Below are 19,020 nucleotides of genomic sequence, written 5' to 3'. Positions count from 1 at the left end.
CTTTGAGCCGTTCATGTGCCGCTCGATTGTATTCATTGCAGTGCAGATGAGGCTATATCAAGGCGTTCATCTGAAGTTGATCGGCATGTGTTGGCGGAGCCGGCGTATTGCCCGGAGCAAGCCCCCGAGCACCGGCCACCTGGCGGAGGATGAACCCGGCATTTCCGCCGAACATCACGCTGTACTTCTCGCAGAAGAATCAATAATCGCAAGTCCGAATTGCACTTGGCTTTAAGGCTCAGCCAATTCTCACGTTGCGTATCACTTGGACTTCTTGTCAGATGTTGATGTTGATGAATTTGATTGCTCCCAATTCTCTTACTATGGTATATCAGACTCCGACCTTTGCACTACCACCCAACCCACCCTAGCCACAGCCTTGAAACGTTCCGGTATTCTTCAGACTCGAAATGACTGTGAACTAGCCCTTCTACCTGATCTTGCAGTCCTCCAGATGGTAGACGCCAGGCCCGCCACCAAAACGCAGACAAACTCATCCCAAAAACGAGGACCCCGCCCTATTAATGCTCCCTCCGAGAGCCTAACGTGGAAAAGGCTGAGCACCTAAGTGCCTCCGCCAGAGAGGAAAGAATGAAGAGAAATAAGAAATATAGAATAGGAACCCAGTAGTCGTAGAGTTCGACATTTGGGGGTAATTGAAATAAAGCGAAATCAATGGCAAGAATACAAAAACGTTCTCATAGATTCGTGACGTCCATTTTCTCTCTTTTTTTAAACCCCGCCATCCATTTTAATGATACTGAGAGATGATTAGAGATGATGAAGAGATTCGTGGCGATTGTGTTGCGAGTGTTTAAATCATGCCGCCGGGCATGTTTCCGTTGTTCAAGCCCCCTGTCATAGCCATAGGCGCAGGCATATTGGGAGGGCTGTTGCCCCGGGTCAGTCGGGCACGCATGTTCATGCCATTGGCTTCGCTGATGGTCTTTCGGAGGCGGCGCCGCTGGGAACCAGGGCCGTCCTCTTCGTCGCTCACAGAGAACGCGCTGTGGCTGTCGCCACCGTGCTCACTGGGAATCGGTGGAGGAGAGAAGGGCAGGTGAGGGGAACTTGCGCCCATGTCTTCATCTCCTCGGCGGCCCATCATCGAACCGATCATGTTGCGACGCTTCGGGTTGATCGGAGGCAGAGGCGGAGCGTTGATATTGGCGTGCACGCTGCCGTGAAGATTTGGCGTCGAAGCGGCAGCACCGAGGATGCTGCCAGATCGCGAACGAGAACCGCTTCTGGACCGGGACTCTGAGGTCTCAGGAAGAGCCACAGTTGGGACGCGAGAGGTTGAAGAGACAAAGGTTGGCTCAGAAATATCCTTCTTCCTGACCACTCTCTTCATCGACTCGTCGAGGCGGTTGGCAGGTGCAGCCTCCATGTTGGGCGACGGCACAGGAGGTGCGGAAGGTCGGCGGGAGGGGACAAAAGCCGGTGAAGACTGGCTGACGGGAATGGACGGCGACGGGATGGGAGCCATTGGGGAAATGGGCGAAGGCTGGCCGGATTCAGGCCCCCGTCGGCGGTACTGAACTGCCAGGTTGCCCTGGGATGCAGACCGATCGAGAGACTTTCCTTGACCCGCTCCGGCTGGGTACGGCTGAGGAGGCATAATCGGAGACCGACGAATGTTGGTGCCCGGGAGGCCTGGCGAGTTCAGCATTTGAGGTCTAACCGGAGGAGGCACCATGCCGCGCTGCTCTTCGTGGGGCGATGAGATGGTGCCGGTACGCAAGCGTGCTGGGCGATGAGGCCGGTCTCCGCTGCTAGCTTCAGAGCCGCTGCGGTCACGCTCAGTCCGTTCAGTCCGAGAAGGAGGGCGGGAGGGCGCGCGGACAGAGCCGTTGTTAGGTTGCGGCTCCTCACTGGGTGCCCGCTGCTGGTAGGTGACAGGAGGCGGCCGGCGCTCGCGAGATGGCGATCGCGGACCGGGGGTGCGCTCGCGACTAGGTGCGGTCCTAGACGCAGGTGGGCCAACTATCGGAACCGATGCGGAGCCAGGCATTTGACCAGGATTGATAGGGATACTTGACGGGCTCTTCTGAGCCTCCATCAGCCGTCGCCTAGCTTGTCTGAATGCTTGGAGTCCAGCGTGCATGGAGTCGTCCTCCTTGTCCTTCTCCGGCTCGTGCGTGGGAAGGACTGGCGCTGTCTCAGCTCTGGGGAACGCTGGCTTCTCGCGCTCTTCCTGGACAGGCGACTGGGGTTCCTTCTCCTCGAAGCTTGACTTGTTTGGGCTAGGAGCACTGCTGATGGTTGACGTCGCAAGGCCAAGCATCTTGATGGCCTTTGAGTGCTGGCTATCGACGCGGTTCTCGCGGTTGCGATCAATCAAAGAACCACGGCTCGTCTTTTGTCTCAAGATACCCAATGGGTTCGGACGGGGCAACGATGGCTCTCTTGTGCGATCGACGGGGTGAGGTGAGAGGGACCTGCTGTCGCGATCTGACTCCACGTAGGAAGTCAGTCTCTCACGAACTCGGCGCGCGCGGTCAGCGAGTTGGTTGGCAAACTCGTCGTGTTCCTTCTCCATCTCGGTGCTTGACCCTGTGTTGCGCTCTGAGGTTGGCTGGTTCTCTGATGGGAGCGTTTGATGAGGCTGCGAGGTGGGCTCAGGAACTGCCGGTTCCTTCTGATCGTTGAACGTCGGGTTTGCCCAGTCTGGCGACTGCACTTCCCAGGGGTTGGCCATCACTCCCATATCCGCCATAGACTTGGGATCATATGGATCAAGAGGAAACCTAGAAGCAAAGTTGGACGTCTGCGGCGCTGAGCCATAGATTGATGAAGTAGCGCTGTCGGTTCGCAGGTGCTGGCGGACCATTCCGCTGAGGCCGGCGGACGAGGGGAGCGTCGGAGAGTCTTGAGGCGAGCTGGTCGTCTCGGCGGATACGGCAGTGAAAGGTTGATCGGACACGGGCGACGGCTCAATCGACGCGCCGGTGCTCAATGAGAGCGGTGTTGGTACGGCAAAGTCCCTGAGTGCGGGATGGTCGCGATCAGCAGGGCGTCTTGTGGCGCCATGGAACGCAGCGGCTGGGTTTGTGGCGTCATCTTGGGGAGAAAGTGAATCGTCGTAAAAGCTCAGCCCAGCTTCCTCTTCCTTTACTGTCGGCTCTGTACGAATTATCTGTTCGGGTTTCTCGACCGGCAGCCTCTGAGCCGACGAGGATGAACGGGATCGGCCGGTAGTTTGTGATGCGTTAGACTCTGTGCGGAACCTGTTGGTCGGCGTCTCTCGGCCTTGTTGGAGTTGGAGCTGCCTTTGAGCATATCTAGACTCGTCGTAGGAGTGAAGAGGCTTTTGGAACAGCCCCATAGCAGTGGCCTTGCCCCGGTCACTGGGGAGAACAGAATTCTCCTCTCCTTCGCTGATGGGCGGGCTCAAAGGAGGTGCACCTCCAAAGGAAGACTTGGGTTCGGAGTTTGTGGGCACGTTGATGCCCAAATCCATGGGGACAATTGGCGATCCCATGGTCGGGGGACTGGCGGATCGCAGGTTCGGAGCGCTTCCCTTGGCCAAGATCCTCCTCTCATTGCCAAAACGATCGCTGAAGAGGCTGCTTGTGGGTGAAGGTCCGTTTTGGAGGTCGGGGGTCCTGCTGCCTAGAGTTCGCTGCCGAGAAAGGGTGTCCATTCGCGATAGAGCCGAAGATTGTTGCTCCTGGAGATCATGGTTGAGTCCTGTCTCGTAAAGACGTCGTGCTCGGGTAACGCTCCGGTCAAGGTTGGGCGTGCCTGATGCCGAACTTGGTGCCGTCGGGTTCGACTGCCAATCCTTTGCTGCTGACGTTGGTTGGGACATGACAGAGGTGGCAGCCGTGGAATTGCGGCCTAGTGACGGTGTTGATGATGTGGTTGAGTTGGTTTCTCTCTTGCGGTCGTAGCCCAGCGGTGGAGGTGATTCCGCGCGAGGGAGATCGATACTCGAGGGCTTCTGGTCTTGTTCGTCGTCAAATGGCTGCTTAGACTTCTCCGTCTGCCTCCATTTCTGGAAGGCCGACTTTGCAACATCGTCATCATAGAGAACGCGTCCACTCATGCCACCGCCGTCGAGGTTCTTGGTGGAAACAGCACCAGAACCAAGCTTGTACACTTTTTGGCGTCCACCAAATAGGTTGTTGCCTTCTCCCGGCTTGGCTCGGTCCATGACACTTCCCGAGATGGAGTTACCATCAGCAGAGTGGTAAGAATCCATCCGGTTAAATGGGACTTCTTTTCTGATTGACTCGACCTCGGCGATGTCCGACAGTCCGTTGGGACCAGGCCCAAAGCCAAAGTCTAACATCCTCGACTGGCGCTTCGGAAACAGAACGCTGTCGTCGCTGGCCTTGCCGATCTTCGTGTTCGGGTCGTCTTGTTCTCTCAGCATAGAGAACCGTGCAGAAAGCCCAGTCATGAGAAGACTCGTGCGGAAGTCATCGCTGTGGGGCAAGGCATTCTCGAGATCCAATTCCTTCTTGGGCTCTTCTTCTTGTGATTTCTTTCCCTTGCCAAATAAACGGAATGGTGCGGGAGACTCTGATTCGTGGGAGGCCCGAGGCGTAGAAGAGGCGGCATCATCCTTCGCCCTCTTCTTGGTGCGAAATCTGTTCATTGTGTATTATCGTGTTCTGCCTCGTCGGCAGAGGAGCTGTGTGCGTAGGGTCGACAAGCAGTTCCTTTTTTTTTTCCTTCTCAAAGCGATTTTATCAAGCTTAAGCGTCGGTGCTCTTCATTAAGCGGCGTCCATTAATGGTGGTTGGGATGGTAGATCGAGAAGTTGGGACGAAGAGCGAAAGTTTGTTTGAAACGGGCAATGTTCGCTCGGGACGATTGGCCAAGAGTGCGTCTGAAGTCGAGATGCGGGATGGCTAGACACAAATAGCAGAATCGTCAGCATAGATTTGACAGGAACCCTTGGACACACGACCACGTTCCGGTCTCAGCTCTAGACGACTTCTTCAGCCTTTGGGGGCGGCCAAGCAGCAATTGAGTTCAGTAAGGCGTCGGAGACGCTTAAAGCTGTGCTTGAGCCTCGTCGCAGCTGGGACCTTGGGATGAAAGCGTCTGCTGGGGTTTCTGGGAGAAAATGCAACAAACATCAAAGACGGGGCGGGTACGTGGGCGGCGGGCCAGAGCAGATATGTCGAGGAAGAAACGTACCTGGATCAGAGATGTCGCTGTGTCGGGAGTGTTTCAGCAAGATGGAGTTTGTGTCCAGGCTGTCAACGTCGCATGTAGACCTTTTTTTTTGGCTCCTGGAGACCCAAAGCAGCGTCGATCCTCCTTCCTTCAAGCGTCTCAGCGAGAAAGAAAGTTGCTGGCGAAGATGAGATGTGCTTGGACGACAAAATCCAAAGCGTCAAGTCGAGAAGGAGGAATGGTGTGTTGTGTACACCAGATCAGACTCCTCTGTTTCCTCCAAGTCCAGGGTCATACACAGATTCCAATGGTGTCCTGCGCAATAGGCTGGCGGCAGCGAGAGATGCGTCGAAATTAGTCTGGTGACTGTACGAGGTGTAGGAACCAGGCCTAACGTGTTGGCAGTAGCGAACGAGGTGGATAAATTTCGTGGGGAGACGAGGTGGAATATGGCTGAATCGCGGTTTGCTGATAAGAAAGGGAGAAATCCCGTCGGGGGTAATTCGACAATCCCGGTCGAGTGATCTTGTTCGGGTGGTCCAAAGGTTGCAGAGATACTGGATCTCGCAATGCCGTTCGAATTTGGTTTTTTAGGCGAGGTCAACCAGACAGGGCGGCGAGCAGCGTCGATATTGTCGTATTGGAAGACTCGAAATCGAGAAGACGGCGGAAAGGAAGAGGCGCACGAGAGAGAGAGAGAGAGAGCGAGTGTGTGTGTGAGAGAGTAAGGTATGTTGTGTGTGTCGAGAAAAGAAGGACTCGGGTGGGAACGTGGGAACCTCTCTTGGGAAACCTTTTTTTTTCCTTCCGTCACCTGGGTTTTCTTCCTGGCAGGCAAACAAAAGGGAAACCAGAAGAAGAAGGGAAAGGAAAGCAACGAGTGACTTGGGTTCAGTTTAGTGTACTAATTAGTAGAGACGCTGATCGGATTCAGAGCTAGGCTCGTGGCTTGGTGGAGAGGGAAAAGTAGAGGGCAGCAAGAGAAGGGGGGGGGGGGGGGATGAAGGTAGGCGAGGAGCAAGGAAGGCCGATGGAAGCCAAAGTAAACGACTGGAGACGATTTGTCTTGGGGTGAGGACGAGGATTGGATTGGATTGCGAGTGACGGGAGAGAAAGGAGTGGCCCAGGAGCCCAAAGGAGGGAAAAGAAGAATTGCGGACGCAGTGCAGGGACAGGGTGACAGGCACAAGAAATTGGAGAATCCGAGCCACGAACGGGGGGTGGTTTGTGGGTGTCACGGTGTGAGGGCGACAGGGGAGAGGAGGAGGAGATTCGTCGATGTGAACATACTGTGTAAAGGAAGAGAGGTGTGAGGGTTGTGAACAGGACAAAGGTGTGCGAGGTTAGGGAGAACAGCGTGAACAAGGAGAGGCGGACTGGGATTGTGGCTGCACGACGGGACGGATGGTGATGGTCGAGGCAGGGGGTGGGGGAGCATGGGGGGGGGGTGAGAGGGGTGTGGGATGAATCATGAGATTGGGTTTATGAGTGTGGACTGTGAGTGTGGGAACCTGGGAATGGGAATGAGTGAGTGTGAGTGGTCACTCACTGATGAGAGTGAAGTGAATCGACAGTGTGAGTATTACCTACACTAGGTGCCTTACTGAATGTGAGTGTGTGTGTGAGCATTACACTACCTCACTATATAGTGGATGTAAGTACGTGTGAGTATTGGAGTGAGGTGAGGCTAACATTAGGGCTCAAAATATCCTCACTCCAGGTCGGTCCACCGACAACCTCAGGTAGGATGAAAAGAGAATAAATTCTCAGTGCCCCCGCTCACTACTCTCATGGCCGTCCTAACAGGTAATGCGCTGGAACAGTCGTCATCTCATCGGCTCACCAGACAGGAGAGTCGACTAGGGACGGGGCTACGGGATGAGAGGGATGAGACTCATTCGAGAGGCACGATGGCGGCACTAAGAGAAAAGAGGAAGAGGAGGAGCGGGATTGGCCCCGGCTGGACACTCAAAAGAGGCCCCCTGAGGTTGTCAGTGGACCGACCTGGCTCAGTACCTCACCTACTTGTACGGAGTATGGTTGAACGTGTTCCTGGCAGCCAGCTGCAAGATGCACGCCCGACTCCCCCGTGCCCCTGGCATTTTGTTCCTGGCACTTGTCTGGCTTGGGTCTGGCCCCGGATGCGAAATGCAAGGGACCTGGCTAGCCATAGAACACTGCACGCTACGTCGCTACCTCACTGTGTGCAGACACTGCAGAGCGTAGCGCGGACAGAAGCTGCGTCACTTATTGGTGGGCAGCAGACACAAGGAAAGCCGTTGGCAAGTGAAGGGGTGTTGGCGTCTGTTAGGCTGCGTTGCGCAATTGTGGTGATGTGCCGCGGCCGAGCACTAACAGCTTCACGGCCAGATCCTGTGGCCTTATGTCAGCTGAACCAGGGGTACGTACTATGCTTAACAGCCCGGGCAGTGATGGAGGGGTGGAAGACTCAAATGTCAAAATTGCAAGTGGGGTCGATTCTCGCTGCTTTCTCTTCTTTTCATCCCGCGCCTACTACTCCGTAAGTAAGGTACCCTAGGTACCACACGGTACGTACGGACAATACATCACGCAGTAATACATAGGTACTCCGGACGCCAGGCACACTGCACGCCGGCATGTTCCCCTCGGCTTATCTGCTACTCCTGGCCTTTTCAGCAGCCGCGGGTGATGAATTGCCGTCATTGCATCAATGGGTTGACAGACACGAGGCAGGGGAAGTGTCTTGTTCAATGCATCAAGTGTTAATGAATGATTGGCGTCAATGGTACTGTGTAGATGTTCCTGCACGATCTGAAGCCAAAAAAGCAAGCGCCCTCAAACGCTTCACTCGTCCTCCTGATTACCTCCTTCCTAGTTCCCTTACATAGTACCTAAGGTAAATACTGCTTGAGTTCCTCCGCTCTTTCCTTAGTCAGCTCGAGTAGCGAGGGATACGTACCTGCTCCTGCTCTTCCACCAGACGGCAGAACATGGGCGTGCCTGTGCCTGCCTGTGCCACCAACGGCAGGTGAAGCTGCAGATGTGCAGATGCGTTGATGCAGGTACTCGTGCGTACCATCCTGCCTTGCCTGCACCTGCCTCGGTTGCTTGGATGGAACGGAAAGTGCCCTGACTGGACTTGGAAGGAAGCAATTGTGAGAGTTCCTTCCATCTCAATCTACCTTGGAACCACCACTCCCACTCACGGGCAGATTCCTGAGTCTTCCATCTTCCTCCACACAACTTGACGAGATACCTACGCCCCCCCCTCCCTCGTCTTCGGTCTTCGACCCTCAATGTCTCGGTCTGCCAGTAAGGATTCATCATCAAAACAAACCATCAGTCTCATCGCCACGACGCCTTTGGACCAGAGGAGCGAAGAAGGAACATGGCCGCACGCCAGAGAACGCACATGACACCGCCCCAAATTCCATCCTCTTGATCGACGCCTCCTTCAATATCAACGACCACAATAACCGCCATAGCCGCCTTGATTCCGCCCTCCTAGCAAGCAGGAGGAAGAGGAAGCATTTGCCCATTCTCAAAAGTCTTGTCAACCTCGAAAGGCACGGCTATGGCTGTCTTTGCACAAAGCCGTTACAGCTCGACAGTCTCGCGTACCTACCCCATCAAATCGCATCATCTCAATCACCAAAAGTCTACCGCCCTGGCTTACTACGGCATGAGCTTGCGCTTCCATCGAACCATACGCTGCCAGTCAGCGAAACATCTCTCGCATCGCCCGCAAGCTTTGATCAGCAACGCAGCCAAGACCCCTTCCGAGCCGTTGCCGTTTTCACCTGCGCGCTTGTCACCAAAGTCTGTTCTTGCCGATGCCCATCCGTTCCTCTTATAGCCCAAGACAACAAACGGACGAAACGCATGACCACGAGAGTCAGTCATCGTAAAAATCGACAATTGAGCCGCCTAGATTCCTCCCAAAGTCATCCGCCCACCGCTCAAAGAGTCCCGGCCCGCTCTCGTGCCCTCCATCGCCTGGCCCCCGCATGCTTCCCGTCGTTTCGCCTCACCAAGTTCGCATACCTATCACATTCGCAAGTCGTTGCCACTTGCCACAACCTCTGTTTATCCACCGCGTACTTCTTGGCCCTCTGGCTCTCTCACTGTCTCTCTTGCTCTCGATTTGGTTCCGTTCGAAGTTGTTCAAGGAGTTGCCTACTCGTTTTTAATCGCCATCATCTCTTCCAAACGCTGAGCTGGACGCAGGCAAGGGGTGGCTCTAGCAGAAACGGGAGTCGGCTGCGTCCCGCACTTAAATACATGGCTAGGTACGCCCTGCCGCTCCATCACTCTACTTGTTGGCGCCGGGCTGTACTCAAGCTTCCAGGTCACGTCGGCATCTCCAGCAGTCACCGTTGAACATAGACCAGCAAGCACACGGTTCAGCAGTTCCAAGACAGATGCTTTACTGTATGCTCCGTAGCCACCTACGGATGCGCCGTGGTGGTCGAGGGTCTTTAACCTTAAAAAGAAGCAATTGGTCCGACCTGCCCCAAGGCTTCTTGTCAGTCAACGCGCGCGCATGCTTAGAGCTGCCTGCATTGATGCTTCCGCGCTGATCACTAGAAACCACTGGCCAGCCGGGCAAGCGTCAGATCCGTATCAGCCAGGCCTTTGGGGAAATGAACTGACAAATGACAGACTTCTCAACCATCTACGAGGGGCGTGTCGACCAAATTATCAAGAGACCAGGGGCGCACTAACAGGCCACAACTCTTCCAAATGTCTCACCACCCAACCAAATTATAGCGCCAACCGTTGCAAAGCTCTTGTCCACTGCTCATAATGTCCGGCTCTAGAGCCAGTCAATGCAGTCTTGGATCCAAGAGCATGTGGAAAGCCACTGCCCAGGCTCGCCAAACCCAGGCAGTTCTTAGCTTTGCAGCTTCAAGAGCGGCAATCATGGTGTACGCAGGGCAAGGCGATGCCCAACCGCAGTTCACAACTTGACTTTCGGATCAAACGTATCGACTCCAAACTCACAACTACAATGTGGTTGCACAGCGCCTGAGAAACATAGCCAAAGACTTAATCTTATGCGCGACTCTTGTCTTCTGTTGGACCCCTTTTCTGGTGTCTCAACTCTCAACTGAATAACGGGGCGGATGCGGCCCTCACAATTTCGTCAACCGTCTATCGTGGTCTTTTGGTTCAGCCTCAAATCGTCCCAAGGCCGCTATGGTGTCATTGCACCAAACACAATGAGACCAGTACCAGGAACCACAGCAGAAGGTCAGGTAGATACTCTGCTGCCCTCATCCTGCAGTTTGTTTCAAGAGCCTTGCACTCATACCTGGTGTCTGGCCAAGCCAAATTGGTGTTTGCTGATCGGCGCAAGATTCAATGAGATACAGGAACTGCGGTGGTATCTGCGCCATTGTCGTCAGTCTGCATCTCGCGTGCTGTGCCCTCAGCGCCGCCACTCAAGATCCGCTCAAGATCCGGTCAGCTGGTGTTCCCTCGACCAGCCCCTATTTTTGACTCTTAACTTTTCAATCTACCAGCCGCACGACCTCGATGTCTGCTCACCTAGGCACTACCGAGCGATGTCAGCAGATGAAAAGATACGAGCAGTTACACAAACATCAGCTTCTGTTTTGCTTAGGCTCACGCGCAGCAACTATATGTCGTCGTCTACGAGACTGGCGAAGGCCATGACAATCACTAATGTCCATTGTGGCACCCTGGTCTCCTCGAACGACAGCCTGGGCCAAGTGGCCGAGACGCTTTACCAGGGCAGCTTTGGCCCGCGCCCACTTTGCACATCACCCGTGCCGCCATGCAACCCCCCGCGTTTCCGTCAGATTCGCGTTTCGGCTGTAATCCAATGCAGCGCTTCTTGCATTCCAGCCCTCTCTCTCTTCAGCTCTCGAGACGTCCTGGGCAAACCTTCAGCTCGGCTGCAATTTGAGCGGGTTGCCTATCACCAGGCTTCCCCGTCCTTGCTGGCTTTGGGCCGTTTGGTTTCGAATCGAGCTCTGTTTCAACCTATTCATGTCTCGGGGCTGAAAGGAGGTTGATTCGACACATCAACGAGACTACCAACTGCATCCCCGTGGACCTGGTCTTTTGTGCGGTAGAAAGGAGGTGGCAATGCGTGCCTGGTCCGGTTTTGTTCTGGCTCGAACTACGGCCGACATCCCGGCTTATTGAGCCCGCCACGGCACGGCAACTGAGTGGTCTTGCGGAACAAACGGCTGTCGATTGCAATAGAGGTTCCGGCCCTACTAGCTACAGCCCATAACTGCCCTACGAATGCTTCGTGCGGTCATCATTGGAGAGAAAGACATTCCGAGCTGCGCATGCTTCTTTTCCCCAAGGCGAGACGACCTTTACGCATGATCAGGAAACAAACAAGAATTCTCCCACTGGACACCACTAGTCATCTCGATTCATTGGCACTCAGTGCGCATTCAATGCTAGCCAACGAAGACACCTCGAAGCCTCTTGGTCCCACTGGATGAACATCTTCGCCCCACGAAAACGCTAGAATTGGCTCGAATTCACCTCATAGCATCTACTCAGTGCAGTACTCCGCAGTGTCTGACTTGGAAACACAACGACTTCACGATTCATGCAAAGCACACAATTTCGTTCACGGGGGTGTGTCTCGCTTCTTGCTGTTAGACGGACAGCGATCCCTTGGCCTTCAGCCGTCAACTTTTCAAACTCCCCGCTAGCCAAGCAAACGGACGCCGTCAGAGGCAGACAGCGACAATCTTTTTTCCCCCACCCCCTTTCGAAATTTTGAAGAGGGGCTCCCGACACTTTCTCTCTTTGACCATCCCTGCGGACCTGGCCGCCAGCTTCCGCGGCCAATCAGCAAGCCGTGCCTGGCACTTTTACCTTTGCAGCGGCGATCGTAGCTCCTTGCCTTTGCTGGTTGGGTTAAATCTCGCCATCTGGACAGTGAGCTCAGCTGGCTTCGTCGGTTGCCAGTTCGTTCTTGCGAAGCTTGAAGAAAAGTGCCGGTCATTCTTCGTGCTGCTGTGGACGAAGCGCGGCACGAATATTAAGCCTGCGAGCAGCTTGTGAAGACGTCGGAAGCCTCACCCATTCTCGAATCGGATCGGCGTCAGCTTCATACAGCATGATTATTCTGATGCTGGAAAAGAAACTATCTTGCACTGCAAGACGTACAGTGTCGGAAACTTCTGCACTGCTATGCCCTAGCGCGTCCTTGTGCCCGTACGGAGAACCAGATGTTGTCATCAGATCTCATTCATGGCAGATCCCGGCCAAGGCGATGCTTCACACTTGTATGGAAGTTGGAACGCCGGAGCTGCCGTTGCTGTCGGCGAGTCGATAACTGCTTATTCGTACAGAAACGGTTCAGCCCAACGGCTAGGAATACTTTGCGATATGAAGATGGGCAGACTCAGACTCTGTAAAGGTGCAATTTCTTAAGCGAGTCCACCCTGAATCCCAGCCGAGTGGTTGTCGGCTGTTCGGTCGGGAAAGCTACTGGCCCAACGAGTGGGATCGCAGCCCTAGATTCCCAACGGGTCCAACTCTTTGAGATTGAAGAAACAGATATACACTTTCTTGGCAGCACTCAGCGAGATTGATCCTTCAGAAACGATTCATCAGATCCAGAGGCGCTGCTTCAGAGGCGCTGCTTCTGCGGCAGCGCCTTGCGCAGGTCGCTTTGTCGGCGGCGGTGCAGCATGCTTGGTCGAGCCCTGCTAGACCAACACATGTCAGCCAAGTTGAGATGACCTGGACCATCGAAATTGAGCACGAATCGAATGTAATCAATGTTTGATGGGCATGTGGGTGCGAGATTTCTGCTGACGGAGCACTGAAAGCCTTGACGGCCAAGGGGAAATTCCCGCTACAAGAAACACAGATTCAGTTCCCCCGCCTGCTCCAAGGACTTTCCCGGTCCTGCAGCACGGCATGAACGCTGGCGGCCTGGGTTCGATATGGCCCGGTGCAGCCGCAGATTGAGGTTGTCGCATCTTGATTGACTGAAGAAAGAATGGAGTCATCAAAGATGTGCCGTGCGACAGTTCGTCTGATAATGACGCTCCTACCAGCCGGGCCGTTCCCAGTCTTTAAGATTTACAATTGGTTTTTGACGGTCCAAAGCTTTTTTCTTACGGAGTACTTGTGTTTTTTCCTCTCCATTGTTAGCGCTAGAACGTGTCTCCAGGTCCACTCAACGGCATGTTGTTGGCAAGGCTGACCCGGAGCTGATCGCTGGGGAAGACGAGGGATATTCAAGAGATTGACGACCAAACGGAGCACCTACGGACGAGCAACGGGGGCCAACGTGGCATCGACTGATGACGGCACAGAAAATCCCGAGGGATGCGGTTGTAAAATGATGACCCACGATCTTGTTGAAAGGACACGGCTCACGCGGCGGCGTGATCGGACCGGAAGTTCAAGAATTTGACGGCCTCCATCCTGGCACAATCCAGGGCGAACGGACATTTATCACCCATCCATGATCCAGCACATGGCCTCCCGCTCATCACCGTGTGGATATAGAGGAGGCCAGCCAGACTGGCGAATACACCGACAGATCGAAACTGTCGGGGTCGAAGGTCCCTTGAATGCTAGCTACTTCATCGCCACGATCCAAACTCCAGGATGCGTTCGTCGATACTGAGAGTTGACCATGGTCGTTGCGAAGGAGGAAAGCTACGTCAGTCAATATGTGTAAAACGGTCTAAGATGAAAGACTCCCCACAGCCTGGACCAGTCGTGTGGCCGAAGACTTGTGCAGTCCCCGGGGCGAGAGTCACGATTCGTGTTACCACGAGAGGCAAGTGGTTTGGGATGGCTCAGTGATGGATCACCTCTGCAGCCGCACAGCGTTTCTAACATTACGCATCCGTACGGAATACGCCCACGTCCATTTCCCCCTTGCCGGCGCTAAGAAGCCGACGTTATCTCGCTTCCGCACCACGCTGGGCCGCCCCAATCTCCGCGATTTGCACCTCTCCCTCCAGTTTGGCCGTCACCCTGAGCTCCCCATCGGACGGTCATCGAAAGCCAGATGTCAGGGCTGAACCAAAGGGCTGCCCGCACACAAAAGCATGGCAACAATGGAGTCAAGGTTGCAAGAGAATTTTTTCCTTACGAGAGTCTGGACCCTCCATCACTGGGAAGCAGCTGGGAAGATTGGTTTCTACCATGGCAGAAGCCATGCGATGATTCCCGCTCCGTTACTCCGATGGCCGCAAGACTCCCAAACTCCACGTGCCGCCCATCGAGTCGCCCAGTCCAGTCTCCCCATGCTTGTTATGCACCCCTGCTTGAGGAATGCAACCCGAGACGGCGGGTTTGGTCTGGAATTTGATCTACCTGGTCGCGGGGGACGTGCTACAGGTTACTACCGGCCGAAAGTGGTTGCATTACTGCGGCCCTGTCTTGGATCGCCATTCTTGTTCTCTGCGCTGCTTGTAACACCGCTTCTGAGTCCGGCTTGAGAGAGTCTTGCCAAAGGAGAGTGCGCCTGGGATAGCATGGCTTACAATTTCGAAGATTGTGCTGCACGAGCGAGTGCACTGCGGTCAAGTTCATTTGACTCCCATCTGCAAGGTTTCCGACTTTTCTCGCGCAAAATATCGCTCAACAGCGGGCCCGGACATGACGGTCACAAAGTTTGATGCCACTTGTTAGGCTCATGTTATTTTTTGTTTACAAATTTCCCCGAATATGTCAAGTCGACGCGGTTCAAGGCGCGGTCCGCGTCTGTCGGCGGTGGAATTGGCGTTTGGCGGGGTAAGCCTCCGTCCGCTGGAGCCGCTAGTACGAATGCCATTACCAGTACACAGAGTATCCGTATGTAGGTATTACAACTCACACAGGCCGACCCTGTCGAACGGCGGAACATGAGAGATTGGGAATTTGGGAGGGGGCGTGCATTGCATGCCATGCCCCTTGAGGTGACGTTGAGAAGTCGAGACCAAGTCAAGAGATGGTATGAGCGGCCATAGTTACGGCTGATAAGCCCATCTTGGGGATAGTTCGTCCGTGAGTCGATCGAGTCCAAGGGAACGTAGTTAGCCGCAGGCGATGGCAAACACTCACCGGCTGGCCGGCGTGCTACGTCTAAACCTATCTAGAGTTTGGTATGTAGTCCACTGAACATCCGATGGGTGTGGTATGATCTGTTGGGACTCTTGTAGAGGGGAAATGCCAATGATTGGAAGCGACGATGGGGTCGCGCGTCGGCGACGCGGTGGTGTGAGGTGACATTGGATGGGCGGGCGAGGGCTCGCGCCAGGTGGGACATCCAGGGTTCGATCGATGGCAAAGTGGTATTGTGCTATCTTGTCTCGACGTCCGGTGTAACGCTCTTGGTGCCAGTTGCGGGAGCGAGACATACTTCTGCCCGGCCCGGCGATTGAGATGAGGCCAGCGCCGGCCGGACCCCCGGCTCCGGAGCCGGGGAATTGAGACGCCGGGCCGCCAGACCTTGGACCCGAAATGTATTCCGATCTCTGATGAACGGTTTGAATTACCAGCAAAGATCTGACCGTCTGTTTACACGGTCTGAGCGTTGAGTTCATTGTAGCAGTTGCTTTCGTCATGTTCAATTCCATGTAAGTTTAAACACGTTATTCAATGAAAAAATAAAATCGACATTTAGTACAACTCAAGAGTGAGTAGAGAATGCCATACAACCCCGACACATACTCACTCAACCCGATCCAAAACATCCTCCGTCCACCGCCAAAGCCGTCCAGCCAACTCCCCATCCGTCGCCACCTTATCCAGCTTATCATCCGCCAAGTGTCCGACGGGCATATAAAACCCGCCATTCACGAGATCCGTCTTCTTGGCCGCCGCCGCCGCCCAGACCTGGTTCCAGCAGCCCTGCTCCGGCGTCAGGACGGAGGACCCCATGATCGTTTGCGGGAGGTAGACGAAGAGGCGGTTGAGGCGGCTTTGGTTTGTTACCAGGCCTGTGTCGACGACGCCTGGGTGGATTGCGAGGGTTGTGATGGAGGGGTGGCGGCGGGCGAGTTCGCGGGTGAAGAGGATGTTTGCGAGTTTGCTTTGGCTGGTGAGAGGGGATGTTAGTTTGGGAGATTTCTTGGGTTACTTTTCGAGACCCTGTGATGACTTTGAGGGCTAGGGGAAGTAAGGGGCAAGAGTGGGTGGATGGTGAAGAGGATGAGCAACGTACCCGTACCGAATCCATTGGCCCAGAACCGGCGGTCCAGTTTGTGTTGTTCCAAGCGTCTCGAAGGAGATGCCGTCGCGCGGGTGGGCTTGGTACCCGACGGACGTGAGGTTGATGATGCGTACGTCAGCCGGGGCATCGTCGTCGTCGCCGCCGCCGCCGCCGTCACTAGATGAAGATCCAGATCCCCCAGCGGTACGTAGTAGGACCGTTAGTAGCTCTCGAACAACCATGGCGTGGCCTAGGTGATTCGTAGCAAACTGGATCTCGTAGCCGTCGGCTGAGAGGCCGGGGGCGCCGGCCATGATGCCTGCGTTGTTGATTAGGATGTCGAGGCGGGTGTGAGTGAAGTGTTTCTTGATGGCGGCGCGGATTGAGGGGAGGGAGGTTTGGTCTAGGGGAACGAAGGTTAGGGGTGGAGGGGCTGGTGAAGAGGAGGAGGAAGCGGCGGCATCGATGAGGGCTTTGGCGGAGGCGTGGGAGCGGCCTGAGAAGTAGATGTGCGATGGGTTGTGAGCTAGGAGGGCGAGGATTGTGGATTTTCCTAGGCCTGCTGTTCCTATGTGGTTGTTAGTCCCATCGGTGCTGGTGATTGTTGTTGTTGGGCGAGGGTTCGTGTGCTGTGGATGTGGGCTTGTCTTGTGACGGTGGGTGGATGGTGAGCAGGTGTTGGATGATGTATGTAATTTTGGAGGAGATGGGCTCTCTTTCTTGATGACATCGACAGCATCCTGAGTGATCCTCATCTAGCACTTGAGAGAAAGGGGCGAATCTCAGGATGAATCGTGACTGGAGTACTCCTGGCAGGTTGACTTTACGGAAGGGATATATCGCCAAGACCAGCGTGGCGGGAAGGCAAGCGAATGGAGGAATATGTCGCAGCTAACATGAGATAAGGTAGAATGATGGAGATGAGGCGGCATAGAGCTCATGCGCGAGTCCGGAAAGCTCTTTGCGATATCAAGCTGGACATCAATATCGCAGGACGTGAGATCATAGTCTTGGGCCTTAGCTATCTATCCCTCGATCTTGAGTCTCACACAGAGCGTATAGACCCAGGGAAGAAAGAGGAGACAGACGGAAGAATAGGAAAATAGGCCTTGCTCTCTTTGAAAGCTACATATTGAGCATTGAAGGGACAGTTGGAAGAATGGGAACTCAACAGACTCACCGCCCGTGATAAAGATAACTTTCCCCTCGAGAGATGGGATATCCGGAGTTGGATCATGCATGTCCTTTTCGTAGACAAAAAGGGCCACCATTGTTTCGAGGAAACCGAGTACCTCAGATGATATGTTAGTCGTGTCGGCTAGATACTCGGTCACTAGATGTCGCGAGGACGTCGGGAGGGACCAATTCGTCGAGCGCTGCCGGTTGGGATCTCGCTCTTAATCCAGGTCAGGCGTGATTGCAACAGGATATGTAATCGTTCCAAGGGTAGGATGACCTCTTGGCCTAGAGGTAGCAGCTGTTGCGGTCTATCCGGCTGCCCAGATGTATCTTGGCAATTCGCGATATTGAGGATGTTAGTCCGAACTTAGACCAGAGACTTGGCCACGATCGACTGTGTGACTTGGGGAGCATGGAAAGACAGGAGGGTATTCACTCGTTTTATATCTACTCAATGAATTCTATGCGCTTCCAAGCCTCGCTCCATATGCGCAGCGAACTGCACTGACGCTTTCTTGATCCTACGCATGCCTAGGCTACATCTGGTTGACGACCGTTCCATTCACCATGTTACGCCGTCGGCGATGTATGTTCCCCCATTGAAACCTGACCTGAAGATCATAAATTTCCTGTTCTAAGTGCTGTGACTGGTCAGGGCAACGAAAAAGTAGTCGATAACAAGGCTAGGTTCCTGGGTAACGCTGGACGGATGAGGCTATCATGAGTGTAAGCCGTCTGCATAGTGGCTGGTCCAAAGCTAGGCTCATTCGGGCATGCGGGTTTGTAAGCAATTCGTGAGAAGACTATTCGTCGGGCGGGCTGGTCCGTTCTAGTGGTAAGACAGGACTGAACGACGAAGCTTGAGGAATGTAATGACGGAATGAAGCAAAGTGAATGATGCTGCCGCCATGCCGGTTTGAGCGGTGGGGATGTAAGCCAGTGGCATTTGAAGAATTTCCGCTTTGGGGATGGCGGGCGGAGGTAATTAGCCTTTCGGCATCATGCTTCTTTCACACATCAAGGCTTCGAGCTCATGGTCATCGGCTAGCAAGCCGGCTCTTGCTTGGCGGCGCGCGCTCCCGAGGCAATGAGTCAAAGACTGCGATAGCTCAGGCACAACAGAATCTACTTGAAGTGGTCTGGCGTCGAGAGTGACTCACTCCGATCGCGTCGCACGACACAAGGTTCTTGGAGGGATAGATTGAGCAAAGGTAGCAAGCCAATTGGTACTCCAGCGCCACTAGTGACCAAATCTAGCAGGCAAGAAAAGTCCAGCTTAAGCATCGGCGACAACGTTAGACGTGAAGCTTGCTGTGTTGCTCCCGTGCCGTCTGATGGTCGGAGTACGGATGCCACGCGGAGGAAAACGGGTCTGATCCGAGGGATTCGCTTTCGGGGTCCGAAAAGAGATGGAAGGATTGGGAAGGGTCTTGGGAGACACATGAACGGCGTCAAAGATTACGCCGAGGCCGGGGGACCCTCCACATCACATGGCTCCGGGACTCTCTGATGGATCACGAAACAGAGAGAGACGGGGTGGAACGGGCTGGGATGACACGGGAATAAGAATT

At 54.5% G+C, this 19,020-nt stretch overlaps 7 protein-coding genes across 7 annotated transcripts; 3 read left to right on the top strand and 4 right to left on the bottom strand.

Annotated features, from left to right (window-relative positions):
* Positions 1-814: 814 nt before the first annotated feature.
* Positions 815-4,606, bottom strand: CLUP02_17091 (uncharacterized protein; the record flags this gene model as incomplete). The annotated part of the gene is made up of 1 exon (XM_049296006.1): positions 815-4,606. The coding sequence occupies one exon, from the start codon at positions 4,604-4,606 to the stop codon at positions 815-817; it is 3,792 nt and encodes a 1,263-aa protein (XP_049153153.1).
* A 134-nt stretch (positions 4,607-4,740) lies between these two features.
* Positions 4,741-6,827, bottom strand: CLUP02_17090 (uncharacterized protein; the record flags this gene model as incomplete). The annotated part of the gene is made up of 8 exons (XM_049296005.1): positions 4,741-4,862; positions 5,043-5,171; positions 5,222-5,330; positions 5,390-5,781; positions 6,182-6,422; positions 6,528-6,644; positions 6,724-6,736; positions 6,796-6,827. 8 exons carry the CDS (start codon positions 6,825-6,827, stop codon positions 4,741-4,743), a joined length of 1,155 nt encoding a protein of 384 aa, XP_049153152.1.
* A 96-nt stretch (positions 6,828-6,923) lies between these two features.
* On the top strand, positions 6,924-9,839 carry CLUP02_17089 (uncharacterized protein; the record flags this gene model as incomplete). The annotated part of the gene is made up of 13 exons (XM_049296004.1): positions 6,924-7,262; positions 7,344-7,435; positions 7,504-7,654; positions 7,719-7,829; positions 7,912-7,989; positions 8,103-8,143; positions 8,178-8,270; positions 8,328-8,934; positions 9,047-9,267; positions 9,343-9,546; positions 9,634-9,640; positions 9,717-9,726; positions 9,778-9,839. 13 exons carry the CDS (start codon positions 6,924-6,926, stop codon positions 9,837-9,839), a joined length of 2,016 nt encoding a protein of 671 aa, XP_049153151.1.
* A 640-nt stretch (positions 9,840-10,479) lies between these two features.
* CLUP02_17088 (uncharacterized protein) lies at positions 10,480-11,380 on the top strand (the record flags this gene model as incomplete). The annotated part of the gene is made up of 3 exons (XM_049296003.1): positions 10,480-10,580; positions 10,742-10,955; positions 11,174-11,380. The coding sequence occupies 3 exons, from the start codon at positions 10,480-10,482 to the stop codon at positions 11,378-11,380; spliced, it is 522 nt and encodes a 173-aa protein (XP_049153150.1).
* A 1,342-nt stretch (positions 11,381-12,722) lies between these two features.
* CLUP02_17087 (uncharacterized protein) lies at positions 12,723-13,764 on the bottom strand (the record flags this gene model as incomplete). The annotated part of the gene is made up of 7 exons (XM_049296002.1): positions 12,723-12,818; positions 12,878-12,970; positions 13,033-13,191; positions 13,247-13,274; positions 13,326-13,421; positions 13,501-13,673; positions 13,729-13,764. The coding sequence occupies 7 exons, from the start codon at positions 13,762-13,764 to the stop codon at positions 12,723-12,725; spliced, it is 681 nt and encodes a 226-aa protein (XP_049153149.1).
* Positions 13,765-13,818: 54 nt separating this feature from the next.
* On the top strand, positions 13,819-14,769 carry CLUP02_17086 (uncharacterized protein; the record flags this gene model as incomplete). Its single annotated transcript, XM_049296001.1, has 4 exons — positions 13,819-13,916; positions 13,952-14,128; positions 14,183-14,549; positions 14,593-14,769. 4 exons carry the CDS (start codon positions 13,819-13,821, stop codon positions 14,767-14,769), a joined length of 819 nt encoding a protein of 272 aa, XP_049153148.1.
* Positions 14,770-14,823: 54 nt separating this feature from the next.
* CLUP02_17085 (short-chain dehydrogenase/reductase family Oxidoreductase) lies at positions 14,824-18,190 on the bottom strand (the record flags this gene model as incomplete). The annotated part of the gene is made up of 10 exons (XM_049296000.1): positions 14,824-14,895; positions 14,954-15,092; positions 15,181-15,645; positions 15,794-16,156; positions 16,283-17,025; positions 17,098-17,295; positions 17,359-17,603; positions 17,633-17,757; positions 17,990-18,083; positions 18,157-18,190. The coding sequence occupies 10 exons, from the start codon at positions 18,188-18,190 to the stop codon at positions 14,824-14,826; spliced, it is 2,478 nt and encodes an 825-aa protein (XP_049153147.1).
* Positions 18,191-19,020: the final 830 nt, after the last annotated feature.

Source organism: Colletotrichum lupini, chromosome 9, assembly GCF_023278565.1.
Source record: "Colletotrichum lupini chromosome 9, complete sequence".
Classification (NCBI taxonomy): domain Eukaryota; kingdom Fungi; phylum Ascomycota; class Sordariomycetes; order Glomerellales; family Glomerellaceae; genus Colletotrichum; species Colletotrichum lupini.
The sequence above is the reverse complement of the archived record's forward strand: the minus strand, read 5'-3'. Positions and strand labels throughout refer to the sequence as shown.